Source organism: Triticum urartu, chromosome 1A, assembly GCF_056163025.1.
Source record: "Triticum urartu cultivar PI428250 chromosome 1A, HENAU_Tu73, whole genome shotgun sequence".
Classification (NCBI taxonomy): Eukaryota; Viridiplantae; Streptophyta; class Magnoliopsida; order Poales; family Poaceae; genus Triticum; species Triticum urartu.
In genome coordinates this window covers 455,679,401-455,693,844 of record NC_141873.1, presented here as the reverse complement: position 1 = coordinate 455,693,844, position 14,444 = coordinate 455,679,401, and the positions used below count along the sequence as shown (strand labels likewise).

Below are 14,444 nucleotides of genomic sequence, written 5' to 3'. Positions count from 1 at the left end.
ATCATGGCGCGGCTTCTCCACCTTCACGCCGACGGACGAGTGGCGCTATAAGAAACCATTGACGATTGTCAGAGAAATCATCAACAGGGCAGCGCCAAAGGAGCGAAAAGGAGCAATAATCATGCTCCTTGCAACATGCTGGGAAATCTGGCAAGAGAGGAATAGAAGCACTTTTCAAAACAAGATAGCCTCCACCTCTGACATTGTGAGAGAATTGAGAAATTCGCTGGAGCTATGGAGACTCGCGGGAGCGAGATGTATTGAGAGCCCCTTCGAGGAACCACCGTGAGATTGTAGGTTTTTCAGAGGCCTCATTTTTTATTTTTCTCTTCATTTTTTCTTTGGTCCTTGACCGTCAAGCACCTTTTGTTATCACCATGCTCTCCCTGCTATGAATCAATGAAATAGCCAGCAATTGCAGGACATTTTCAAAAAAAAAACTCTTGACTTGTTTATTTTTCTTGTGCGTGAGCTGACGCTACAAAGTTAGTCCCATACCGCTTACGGAATAAGAGTCAGACCTACTTAAGAAAGAGGACAAGGTTAACAGTTTCAAGGATGACAGCTGCAGGTGGCCTTTCATGCAGGTTGGTTGATTTAGAATTCGCTTTCACTTGGTGGGCCGGGCCCCAAGCTTAATGCTAAATATTTTCGAGGAACGCCTCCAAAAACATGTAAAGGCATTTCTGTGTCATCTAGAGGCATTAGGCATTTTAGAATGCCTCATAATGTCTGCCGTGTTGTAGTGTAAGGACCAAACACCGCTGGCGGAAAACACCACCTCGCTAGAGAGAGTTTTGTCCAGTGCTGACAGTGCCGGAGCTGGAGCACGGCCAGTAGATCAGAAGCGCACGGTCGCCGTCAGACTTAGCCTGGATGGAGCAGATCCACCTCCAAAGCCGCCGTCACAATGTCGGAACTGGGCCGGAGCAGACCACCGCGGCGAACAAGTCCACCGTCACCACGCGTCAGATCTGGCTACCACATCCAAGATGGATGAATACTGAGCCGGCAGGTAGCACAAAGCCATCCATGACGAGCACAGCATCTACTACACCCAAGGCCAACCCGCTCTTCTGCCTGCCTGCATGTATTGCCGTCGCTTCAGATCAAGAAAAACACCACGCTGGGCTGTAGCACCGCCCCGCCGCCGCAGCGCCGTGCGGCTTTGCCGGCGGCGCGCCGTGGCGGCGATGAGGAGAGATGTGACGGGAGGTGGCCGGCGGCGCGCCATGGCGGCGGCGAGGAGAGATGTGACGGGAGGTGGCGCCGGTTCTGGTGAATGAGGGACCCGGTCAGCTAACGCGCCCAAATCCAAATCCAAATCGAAATCGCAATGTGAACGCGGCAAGCCGACTCGCGGCTCGGTCTGGGGTCCATGTTTTTTGGGTGCGCTGCCGGTGGTCTACCCGCGCCGTGCCACCGCCCACGTCTGCCACCTGGTTGGCTTGGTTGCCTCTACGACTTGTCATCCCTCTGCATCTCCCCTATCCATCATCCTTCTCTGTATAGTCTTCGCGTCGCTCTCCACTCTCCTGGTAGGTGAGGTGACACGCCATGCGAGCGAGCTTGTTTGCTACGACGGGACACCTAATGCATAGCTTAGCATTTGTAGGTATACCTATGAAGTAGGTGACGGCTGCACCGAGCCTCTGATTCTGGATATCTGCGGCCTGTGGCCAGACAGAATCGTCCGAGTCTAGTTACGTCCAGATTCAGGTTGATGTAAGAATGGCACCATGGTATCTGAAATTCTGAATATCTGGTGCCTCTGATTCAGAAGTCTGAACCAAAGGGAAGACCATGGTAGAAGATGGCATGGACGGCCCGGCCCTGCCCTGCCTTTCCATCCAGTGACACCGAGATTTGCGTACAAGGGTGATGAGTGGCACGAGTGGCCAGAGCACTGACCTGTGAAAGCAAGCTTTTCCCACGTGACCGCCATTGTCCAAATCGCACTTCACAACTCGCAATTAGCTTTCGCCCCGACAGTGACCCTTTTTGCTTCGGACGAGCAGTGCTGCAGTAGGTGTAGGTTTGTGGTCGACTAAGCCAATCACAAAAGCTAGCTAATTGCGATTTTTCAGGCTCATGGGCCCCCAGCCAGCGGCGATGATCGTCGCTCGTCGGGGAGGAGGTTGTTGGGCGACGCCTCCCTCCTCCCTCCTCCCTCCCTCCGTTGGTTCTTTCACCCGTTCTGCTCGCTGGAGTAATGTAATGTAATCGACTAGTGATTTTGATCGTGGTTGGTGGCAGGTGTTGTTGGGTGCTGGACCACGACATCGCCCGCCTGTGATCTCGGTCGATCCTCATCTCATGTCCTCTCTCTTTCACTCCCCATGCCGGCCAGATTAACTCAACCACTCGATCCACCATGCAACTTTCACTTGAGAAGAGATGTGGTTGTGCCGTGCATGTTCTCAGGGAGAAAAGGACGTACGTGGCGTGGTGGTGGTGGTCAGGGTGGTGGTATCCTGCGCGTCGCCGTGTCATCATCTCATGCTCTCGGCTGCATAAACGTGCAATGCTCCTGCGTTTTAAGTAGACATGCAGCTGCACCTGTCGGCAAGGGGGCAATGCACGCTTCTTTTCTCTCTTTTTTGCGGGGGCAATGCACGCTTCTTGTGCCAAAGAGTAGTAGTAGTTCGTCAGATCTCGCTTGGAACGCGGGAATAAATAACATTCTTCGGTTCCTGCTGGAAACGACCATCAAACAGATCCTTATATAAAATCCGTGCGTTCCAAACATGCTCTCATTTTAGTTTATTATTAGAAAAAATGGTGTGACTGACGAGTAGTTCTTATCCGTCGGAGCATTTTCTGGGCTTCTTTTCTCGTCGTTGGCGCGGGATCGAGCGAGCGGCGAGTTTCTTGCGTCGTCCTGCACCGTCGCATTCGCTGTGCCACGGCGGTCGGTGCGTACGGCGGAAGGCGACGGCCTTGGTCCGTGCCCGTCAGCGTCGTGGGCTCGCTCGCTCGCTCGCGCGCGCTTCAGACCGATTGGCCGCCGGCTGCTATTTCCGCGGTCGCATTCGGTTTTATTTATTTATATCCTCGCCGTCGTTAATCACGAGGCCGCTTCTGTCGGGAATCATTCAGCTACCAGTACTACTGCTGCTACGCAGCAAGCAGTGACTGACAAGTGATGTAAGGGCATCTTCAGCCGTTGGCTTTCCAGAAGGGGTAAAAAATCGTCCCCTGGAAACGCACCGACGCTAAACCGCGCACTGGGGGCGTGATGTCCCCCAGTCGCGGCCCCCGCGGATTTTTAAAATGTTGAAATTCGGCGTAAACACAACGCAAACACAGGTGAGTTCGTTCAAATTTAAACATATTTTATAAAAAAAGAAAAAAAAAACTACCGCGGGCTACCCGCCGTCTCCCTCGCCGCCCGCCCACGCGGTTTTACATGCCGAGGAGGCTGTAGAACCGCGTGTAGTCACCGCCATCGTCGTCGTCGTCGTCGTCGTCGCCCCCGCCTACGCCTCCGGCGTCCCTGCTGCATCCCTTCCCCGGTTGGCGCGGCGGGTTGGACGGTCTGGGGGCGTCGTCGTCGCTATCGAGGACGACGACGCCGTCTCGTCCTCGCGCCCATGTTTGCGGGCGGCGATCTCCTCCAGGGCCCGACGCTGCCGGATCATCTCCTCGCGCAGGTAGTCGTCACGCGACCACCGCATGGCGTCCTCGTCGGAGAAGCCGCGCCGGGCTATCTCCTCGTACTCCGGGGGAAGGCTGGACTCCACCTTGGGCTCGACGAGGGCGCTGGAGCTGCGGGTACGCGCGCTGACAGGCGTGTCCTGGGGCTCCGGCTTGACGGGGCGGAGGTGAAGGCAGGGAGAGCCGCCGGACGAGGAGGGACACCCCGGTCTCCATGCGCCTCGGCGTCCAGGAGCTTCCCCGGCGGCCCCGGCGGCGTGAGAAGGACGGGGGAGCGGGGCACTCGAGGCGCGGCGTGTTGCCGCCCTCGATGTACTCGAGGACGGACTCCAACGTGCGCCCGGGCACGCCCCACCACCGACGTCAGCCAGCGGCGTTGAACCTGCCGGAGGGCACGACGCCGTTGGTGGCCTCGAGCTGCTCGTCGTGCCGGCGGCGGAAGTACGGCTCCCAGATTGGGCTGTCGGGGACGTATCGGGGCCCCTCCCTCGCCGCACGCAGCAGGGACGAGCGGATGCGTGCGATCTCCGCACGCCGCGCCGCGCCGGTGGGTACCGGGGGCACCGGCACGCCGCCGGCGCTGATCCTCCACGCCCCAGGCACCCGCATGTCCGGCGGACCGGGTACTCGGCCTCGAAAAGGAGGCGAGCCTCGTCCTCGTGCAGATGACGGCGCCTGAATCCGTTCCCCGCCGCGCCGTCGCCTGGGAAACGCTCGGCCATGCTTTCTCAATTGGTGACGGCGAGAGGAGGAAAGGGGGAGAAATGAGCGCATCGTTGGTGGATGATCGGGGTGAGTCTCTCCGGCGCGCTTGCAGTCGGCTTTTATAGGCGGAGACGCCGCGTGGTAGGCTTGGCCCACGCGTTACGTGTGGCGTGATTGCGTGGCGGCCGAGGGACGCGTCGCCCAGCCTTCACTACGCCGCCCGTGAGGCATCAATGGAGGCTGACCGGCGCGGCAGCGCGCGGTAGCTTTGGCATTGATTCGCCGCGGGAAACGAGACAATGAGGACGACGAAGGGGCGAGAAGAGAGTAGAGTCGCTGACGCGGCGGGCCCGCGGCTCTTCGCGCCAAAAACGATTCGCCCGGCGCCCCCGAGCGACCCCCAGCGCGCCGGGTTCGGGTTGGGTCCGTCGGTGCCAATTTCGGCCCGAGCCGACGAAAACTGGGCTCTTGGGGGCGCGACTGGGTCGATTTTTTGGCGCCGGCGGACGAAAAAACGCTTGGGGGGCCTTCTTGGAGGCACGGCTGGAGATGCCCTAAAACGTCCTATATAGGCCTCCTTTGGTTCGGAGGAATTTCATAGGAATTTTAGAGGATAGAATTTTTTCTTTTAGAGCCCTTTGGTTCCTAGGAATAGATTCCTATTCCTACATAGGATTGGATCCTATCCTCCACATTTCATAGGAAAATAAGAATGAGCCTAGATTCAATGGGAAAATTCCTTTGGTGTCAACCAAAGGACGTCTTATTTTCTATTCCTACTCATAGGATTTGAGATATATGCCATCTCATTTTCTACAAAATTCCTATTCCTATAATAATCTTATCCTATGAACTAAAAGAGGCCTAAAAGTTTACAGAGGGAGTACTATTATAGAAAGAATTCCTTATTTGACACTGTTTTAAATTTTGTTTCCCTATTTAACATCGAAGAAATATTTCTTCCCTATATAACATTAATTTTAAATTTTGTTCCCAACATAACACTTTCGTACATTTTTTGACCTAATGATGTTAAATGACATGTGAAATGACGAGTTTACCCCTGGCACTAGAAGAACCTAAGTCAGGTCAAAGTCATTCTCATTGGCTTCACCCGGCCCACAATCCGCTTGCACAAGAACACCGATGTTGGAATTAAATCCAACTCGTCTGTGTCCGTGTCTTGTACGCATACATGTGTATGCATTGATTTCGTATACAATAGAGTTTGATACTCTGAAAAGGCTAGCTTGTGTTGGCAGCTGATATATAGGTACACTGAACCGTGACCCCAATCAGAAATACTAGCAATTAAAAATCCCAAGGCACGACATGGTCCAAAAAAATAAAAATAAATCCAAAGGCACGACACAGTCCTGTTGTAATCAACTCGGCGTGTCCTCGTATTGTTCGCGTGTGTCGTGTGCATGTTTCGTCTAGTCGAGCCGTCAATCAAGCAAGTCGGCGGCCATGTTGTTTTATACATGCGTGTGCTTTGTGCATGCTAGCTTAAGAAATCCATCCAGTAGGGAGTTAGCGTATGTGTGATCTCCAGGAATATGACACCATCCTGTTACACTAACCATGGATTCCACCCTTAAATAGGACAGCAGAATAAATAAAAGAACTGAATAGATGTATGAGGGTAGAATTGTCATTTCACGCGTCATTTAACATTGTTTGCATAAAAAAGAGATGAAAGTGTTATATTGGGAACAAAATTTAAAGGCTGTGTTAGATAGGGAAGAAATATTTTTCCAGTATTAAATAGGGAATAAAAGTTTAAGCTAGTGTTAAATAAGGAATTCTCTCACTATTATATGCCAAGTATGACATGCCGTGCTGGCCGGTTGCTCTCGTACTGTAGCTTCCACGGATGCAGCCATGTTCTGATGTAGACCGAACCTCGTGGTGAGATCCGATCCGTTGTTGCGGCCTGATCTTTCACGACACTCCACCACCAGCAGTAGCAACCTCTCGCCCGCGCACGCGATGTACACAAAGTAGAGGGTTTGAACCTTGCGGCCCAGCACGAGAAAACCAATCTCGACGAAGGTACTCACGCGCAAAACAATTTCCACGAAGAGAAATCGCAACACAGAGGTTTTCTAAAGATCCCTCCAAAATTTGATACGGGTATCTACCCTGAAAAACACATCGTGTCTATTTCATATAAAAATAACCTGCTTTTACATAGACCGGACCTAGCTATTTATAAAAATAACTTGGAAGAGGCACGCACATGTACCTCCTAAAGGCTGGACTCTTTCTAGATTTAAACTAACTTGCCTTTTACATCTCGGCAAGCATGCAAAGACCTACTAAAATAAAGTTTGACTATTTTATTTGATTGCTCCTTGATCTATTTTTTCCAACATGGCGGCCCCCACCCAGACTCATTTAAACTCATGATCTTCCACGTGATAAACTTCCATCTGCGTGTAACTTTTGGTCGTTCAGGTGGCTGTAACCGTCCAAAGAAATAACTAACGTGATTTATTCCCTTTGATAAGGAATTAAACTCTTGCACATCCACGTAGTACACAACTTGATGGCTTCTAATTGACTTTTGGCTGGACCCACACCCATGCATGTGTGCTCCTTCACGTCCCGATTTAGGGGAATATAGAAACATAACTCCATACTTGCTCATTATTTGTACAACTGTGTCACGCTTAGATGTGATGCCTACAAATCCATCTTCATCTTGAAAAACATCTATAGCATATTCAGTACTAGATGAATACGTTGTTGTATCAACAGTGATCATCGCACTTAAATTACACGCGGCCATATCATGTTCCTAATTGTACTGCTCGCTTCGTGCATGGACACGGCATAAAGCTACTTCTCGTTTATTTAGTATACAGTAATATACAAAACGTGGTACGTGCATCGTTGAGGTGATCGAATGCCTCCCGCCACAAGTGAAGCTACCACAACATACACACTCTTCGGGTGGGATATGGGGGGGCATTTGAACCGTAGGGAGTAGCTGTTATTGCAAACCCAAAAAAAACGTGTATACTCCCTTTGTTTCGAATTACTTGTTCCGGGTATGAATGTATCTAGATGTATTTTAGTTCTAGATACATCCATTTCTGCGACGAATAATTTAGAACGGAGGGAGTAGATCTCCAATTGTGTGGTGTTCTTCAACCCTAAAGTAAATTTATAAGAAGCAGGAGTATATATACTCAAGCCATGACCGAAAACTTGTTTCGAAAGCCCATGACTGAAAATGGCAATACTGGCCGACAGGCCCACCGTTTAGATTGGCAGCCCGGTCCATTATCACACGCACGGCCCATCGAATTTTCAAGTTTCGGTAAGAAAAAGTGCCCTCACCGAATGGATAGATCACTCTATAACAAAGCAACAGAGTTCTTTTCTTCTTTTTTTGCGGAAAAGCAGCAGAGTTCTTGTAGGATTGTGAGCAGAGACTCTTTATTGAAAGTTTTTCCTTTTTTTACAAAATGTGCACCCGAATTTCTCAACAACAATAAGAAGCAACATCCATGAACAAAAAGGAAAGAAGAAATGAAATGAAAGACGCGCACTTACAGCAGCAGCAGCAGCTGTGCTCATTTCTCTATCGAATGACAACAGCGTTACTTGACGCTCTACACATTCTACAACTTATGAATGGTTTTCATGTCGGCAGCCTCCTTCAGAGTCCCTTGCTCAACATGATCCCACCAGCCCATCAGGAAGTTGTCCACCACCAGCCTGAACCAAGGGGACAGCTTGATGCCACCTTCCCCATCATCTGCTTTCTTAATCAGCTGCTTCAGCTCATCGCGGTTCACGTACTTGACGTCGGACACTTCTTCTGGGTTTGGGTTGAGCTTCACGTCGCGAACCATGAACAGGAGGTAGTCCACTACAATGGTCACAAATCAACAAACACAAGATCTATAAGTTGGCGCTTCAAAATACGGATAGGACAGCATGCCAGAAAACCAAAATTTCCTGAAAACTGGAAATCCATCGGTTATGACAAAGGGCAGGCACTTACGCTCATGTTCGCCCCATTTTCCATCAGATGGAGCCTTGTAAAGAATCTTCCCGAGTGGGATGAATTTGTCAACTGGTAAATCTTCAGCCTGTATTCCCAGTTCATCAAATAGTTTCCTCTGTGCTGCATTTCTGACACCTGAACCAGAATAAAAGATTGTGACTGGTGTTCAGTAAGGTGGAAGCAACAATGTGGATTGTGCAACTAATGCTATGAAACCAGTCTTCACGCCTCAGGGCAGATTGATGTACCTTGGCAGTTCTCCTCAATGAGCTCAGATTCACGGTGTAAAGGGTGGCTACAGCAAGTGTTTGTCCAGACAAGTGGAAATGTCACTTTTGTCGTAGACCGTTGCTGTAAAGAGTACAATATTAAAAAAATGTCTGTAATGGAAAAACGTAAGAGATATTTATATGATAACATAGTGTAGAAAACCAGAAACAAAGTTGCAGGTTAAGGTAGTAAAAATATATGCTAACATATGATCCAGGTCAAGTGTCCTGCCCTATTTCTATGTAGTGAGTTCAACAGTTCGTTTTAACAGAAGGAGTGAAGGAGAACTGGAGATTGCACCCTCCAAAGAGGGGCCTTACCAACCTCTGAAATAATCTTACTTAGAACAAGATATATCGGTGTTCGCAGCCTAGCAAAACCGATGCAGCCGTTTATGAAAATATCATTTTTCACACATATCAGCCTATATATCAACCAAAATGGCAGACATTTCACCTAACGTTTCCACTGATATGGACGTATCTGTATATGATGATTCTCTATTAAAAAAGTGTTAGGAATAATATGATGCATTTACAAATTCATCAAATTATTGAAGATTGAAAGAATATGCTTAAATTTGGGATATAGCATCTACGATGTACTTTCTTACGTTACATAATATCCCACGAGTCTATATTTATTACTACGTATTTCATAATCAATTAGTCAAAAATCAATCATTCACATACTCATTATGCTCAAGCATTGTTATTCTACATCTAATTTCACAAAAAAGGCATGATATGAACAAGAATAGCAAACAAATAGAGATATTTTCCAGTGATATAACTATATATCATCTGATACACCATCCGATATCTGACATCATATATGCTGAAGTCACAGATGTGAAACCAATATCCGACATTTTTGAACCTTGGGGCAGCAACTAGGCCAAGACATCTCATAAAAAAAATAGGCCTAACAGAGAAGATGTGAAACCAGACTAAGTTCGATTCTAGTTTCAAGTTGAACTGTAGATGGACCAAGCTATAGATCACACTTTCATACATGGGCATATAACTGTTTGCATGATTACTAGCCCAGCTAACCCAACTCCTCTTAGCTTCACCACAAGCTAATCTATGCCAAAGCTCTTAGATACCTCTGAAATTGATCTTTTTTTAACTTGACTGTGCTATGCACACATCCTTACATACACTAGACTTAATCACCCGAACTAATCTTGAAAACAAAACGCGACTTTTCATTCTTAAGCTTCATAACAAAATAATCATATCACCTAATTGATTGGAAACTATAACAGAAGTGAATCATAGTCAAGATACATGGTAAAATGGAAGTTGTATATACCTGAAGTAACAACTCATATTTGGAGTTGAAAAGAAAAACACTGAACGCTCTGTGAAGGGCATGCCCTGATTCTATCTTTTCCATGAGATGGCCTAAAATTACAAGACCGCAATTAATAAACAAAACTGATTGCTGCTAAAATAGATACTTCAATCCTAGTTCTTCAGTTGAAATGCAACAAGCTACCAAACAGCAAAGCATGCAAATTCTATGTGATGAACTGATGATAGAAAAAATTGTAATTATTCATTTAATTAGCTCCTGCTCATCTCATTTTGCTGTCAGTCTGCCTCAAAATTCCACCTGAAGTTTGTATTGGCTGGAAAAGTTGTTTGCTTCTCTTCTTAATGAAAAAAAAAAACTTTATGCATGTTTTTTATCTATACCACCATACAGTATACAAATGCTCCCTCCGTTTACAAATATAAGATGTTTTGGATATTTCAATATGGATTACATACGGACTGAAATGAGTGAACAGACACACTAAGACGTGTCTATATACATCCGATTCATAAAAAAAGTCAGAACATCTTATATTTGTGAACGACAGAACGAAGGGAGTAACTTTGAATACAGACTGTTGGATGAACTCGATCCGATGGCCGAGAGGTGGCAAATCCAAGTGTTGTTGGCCGTACGATGCCTCCTTGAATCCGAATTTTTCCATGATTATACTTAGTACACCCCTTCTAAGTTCTAATGGAAAATGTATTTATCACATGTACTCTCTCCACAATCTTCTATTCTATTTTAGACTCTTCCATCCATTTTCTTGCTCCAATTTTTATCTCTCTTGAACAAAAAAGTTGTCATTTACTTATGACCAACTATTTTTAAAGTCTATATATATATTGCAGAGAATTTCTCCCTCACATAATTCACGTGCAAAGCACATACAACCTACTAGTAAAAATAGTACTTGAAGCGATCATCATTACCCTATTGGTCAGGATTAAAAAAAAATGTTCGGGACTGCTTGGAAATTGGAATAGTATGATCCAATGCAATTCCCTAGTACCTTGGCACAAACCCCTTCCATGGGCCATAGGTCATAGAAAAAATTAAGCCAAACTTGAGTACCCATCCAACTAACCAAAGATTCATTGTCGATGGTAATACCAAGAAATTTCTAGCAGCTCAATGGATGTTGTCAAACACACAATGGCTATCTAACCAAATATGAAGATAATATTGCAGACAGCATGGATGATAAAATGAGGTATTACGGAACACAATCACAAAGAAATGAAGGAAATGATTAACACGTACAGTTGTACTTTGACTCGTGGCCGATGACATTGTCCTGTTCATCGACTAATATGCACCTGCATCGGAAATTCAACACTTCAGTTATACTGACAGAAGATAAAAAGGACGCGGCAATCTATCTCAGTTTAAGTTTTATAGCTGCGCAACCTAATAATATGTCAATACGCTAACGGCACCAAAGTAGACAGCCAAAGAAAAGAAAAGGATGCTTATGCTAATCCCCTGAACCTGGTGACAGAAAGGGGAATGGCCCGGTTGGAAAATTCATCGAAACCTACAAAATTAACAATATTCTTCACAGCAAAGCGCCAGACGGACACCTCAAAGTTAACGACAAATTCCACGAGGAGACGGGCGCAATTCACAGCAGAGCCAGGACAAGTTGACGAGGCGAGATTGGGGGCCCGGGACACTCACTCGTCGTCGAACATGAGCCTGCGCTGGACGGCGTCCATCCCTGCGTCGGCCTCGGCGTCGACGGCGCCGGCCTTCCCCATCACGACGGCCGTGGCGGCGAAGGAGGCGCGTCCGCGGAAGGCGAGCGCCGGCCGGGGGAGAAGCCCCGAGTGGGAGGAGGGGGAGGAGAGCGCGAGGCGGGACGAGGCGCGGCCGAGGCCGAGCGAGGCGGCGGAGGAGAAGAGCGCGAGGGAGCGCGCCGCCGAGGCCGCCATGGCGGAAAGGTGGAGGGAGATGCCCGCGACGGCTGGATTTGGGGGTTAACTGTTAGCGGGGTGGCGGGTGCGGTTGGGTCGCTTTGGTCGCAGGAACAGAAGAGAAGAGCTCTGCTACTAGTACTCTGTTTGATGTCTCGAGTGAGTCCAACAGAAGTATCGCTAGGAAAAACAGGTCCAAGAGAAGTACGATGCCCTGCGTTTTCAAACCTTTTTACAGTGCCGGAACACATGTTTAGTGGGCGTTGAAGAAGCATAACCACGTGTGTGACATGGTGATTGTTCTTGGATGGCGACTTTTTTCTTTGATGAAAGGATCTACGGGCATCTTCAATGATATCCTCTAAAATGGACAATAGAAGCGTTCAAGGACACGATACTATACGAGCCAGCCATCCAATCCTATACCTACATTGTCCGCGCCAAACAATAACCGCCATACGCCAAATAGCTAGCACGGCCATTAGTGTCTTCCAATATACTAATAGCATTTCCCATTCTAATTAGAGCTTTCCGCCAGACATGCCTGTACTAAAAACCGGAGATAGAAATGAGCAGTGGTGTTCTTTTTCTAACCTTCTGCCAAACACCAAATGAGCACTTGAAGAAAAGAAAAAAGTCTTTCGCCAACTCCAAATGATCACCGCGGGTTAGTCCCCTTTTCGAAAAACACCAAATGAGCACCAAAAGTGAAAACAACTTATTACTACAGCAAATAGCCTTCCACCAACACCAATGAGCACTTCAAGAAAAAAAACTTAGTACACTGAATAGCCTTCCGCCAACACCAAATGAGCACCTGAAGAAAAAAAAGTGAAACAACTTAGTGCTTCCACCCTAGCAGCCTTCTGCCAATCCAGACGAAGAGAGGATACGTGGTGGCTTTTGAGTCGTCATGTCAATGTCCGAACTCCTGTAAAGCTCCGATAGTTTTCCTTCTGGTTTGCGGGAAACCGGATAAGCGGACGTGTGCGCAGACAAATACGGGCCGGCATTGGATGGCAAAATGCGTCCGGGCAGCACAACCTCAATGTTTGCGGGCTTTTTGAGGGTTTGTGTTGGAGATGATCTAATGCCATATATTAAGCATCACATGTCCTTACAAGCACACTCATACAGAAAAATCTTTAGGGGTGTCAAAGTCTTCTTCCCCCTGCATTTATCGGTGGCGCGTCGTGATCATATCTTCTTCCTCCTAAAAACCTTGCAGTAATGTCAATAATTTTCCTGCATGTATTCTTCGACAACTTAAAATACTTCATTGAATACGTTGGAATGGCTTGACACACAGATTTAACCAATACTTCACACCTCGCTTTGGTAAGCAACCTTGGCGACCATCCATTAACCAGCTTTTTGATCATGGGGTAGATATGCTCAAACTGTTTTTCAGTTGATCTTCTAAGGCTGTGGGCAAGCCTAGTTATTTTTTCCATTAAGGATTCTGACATAATTTTTGTACTCGCATGCACCGCAACCTTCATGTCTTCTATGCAATTAGCACTAAAATATATAGCACACTTGGTTTTGTTAAGCAACTGACCTGAGCCAATATGATATGTTTACAGAATTGATTGGAGTCTTTGGGCACCGTCTATCGAAGCTTGGGAAAACACAATACAATTATCGGCAAATAGAAGATGTGGTGTCCAAGGTGCATGGATACAACCCAGACACCTCAAGACAGATGTGCGTGTCCACTGAATTCCAACATGCAGCTTAGATCGTCAACGCGAAAAAGATGATGCGGAGATATCGGACCCCCCCCCCCGGGCTGATATCCTTAGATGGTGTGAAATTTTTGAAGAATTTTCGATTCACTTGACAGAGAAAGTGGTTGTTTCAACACACTTCATCACTCTATCAATCCAAGCCGCCACAAAACCAAGCTTTGACATGATGGTCCGAAGGTATTCCCACTCTTACCCGATCATATGCCTTGGCCATGTCCAATTTGAGTGCCATTAACCGGATTTTACACTTCTTTTTCTTTAAGTAATGAATGTACTTGTATGTCATAGTATTGTCACTTATGAGTCTCCCCGGGACAAAAGTACAATACCTCGGATCACATCTTTTCCAACAGAGTGCGTTTAGTTGGTGCCCACCACATTGCATGCTATCTCTGGAATCTGCATAGTTGTTTTGTTTTGTTCTGGAAGATAAAAAAGGCATGCATGGCCAAGTAATACCCATTAGTGTGATTAGTCCGGTCCATTAGTAGTATAAGAAAAGTACTTAATCTAAGCAGTGTGAATGATTACCCTGGCATCCCATTCCTTACACTCAGGCGTGTTGTATCAGCAGTCTAGAAGTAATCAAGGCATGTTTGGTTCCCTGCACCCTTTTTACGTTTCCCCAGAGCTTGGCCCAGTGTAGCTTGTTTGAGGTAATGCGGGCTTTGGGTCATGTTATGCACCATGTTTGCTTGCTTGTAAACCCCATCCTTCATCCTTTCTTCTTAGTGCAATTTTCACCACAACGTGCTTGTATATGAGGAAACGGCTGATTCGGGCGTTCCTCTAGAGCCT

General features: G+C 47.2%; 1 protein-coding gene across 1 annotated transcript; it reads right to left on the bottom strand.

Annotated features, from left to right (window-relative positions):
• Nucleotides 1–7,781: 7,781 nt before the first annotated feature.
• LOC125518423 (isopentenyl-diphosphate Delta-isomerase I) lies at nucleotides 7,782–12,035 on the bottom strand. Its single transcript, XM_048683268.2, has 6 exons — nucleotides 11,660–12,035; nucleotides 11,243–11,298; nucleotides 9,971–10,062; nucleotides 8,632–8,734; nucleotides 8,381–8,518; nucleotides 7,782–8,245 (listed from the first exon to the last, which is right to left on the bottom strand). The coding sequence occupies exons 1-6, from the start codon at nucleotides 11,911–11,913 to the stop codon at nucleotides 7,995–7,997; spliced, it is 894 nt and encodes a 297-aa protein (XP_048539225.1). The 5' UTR covers nucleotides 11,914–12,035; the 3' UTR covers nucleotides 7,782–7,994.
• Between the last annotated feature and the right edge of the window lie 2,409 nt (nucleotides 12,036–14,444).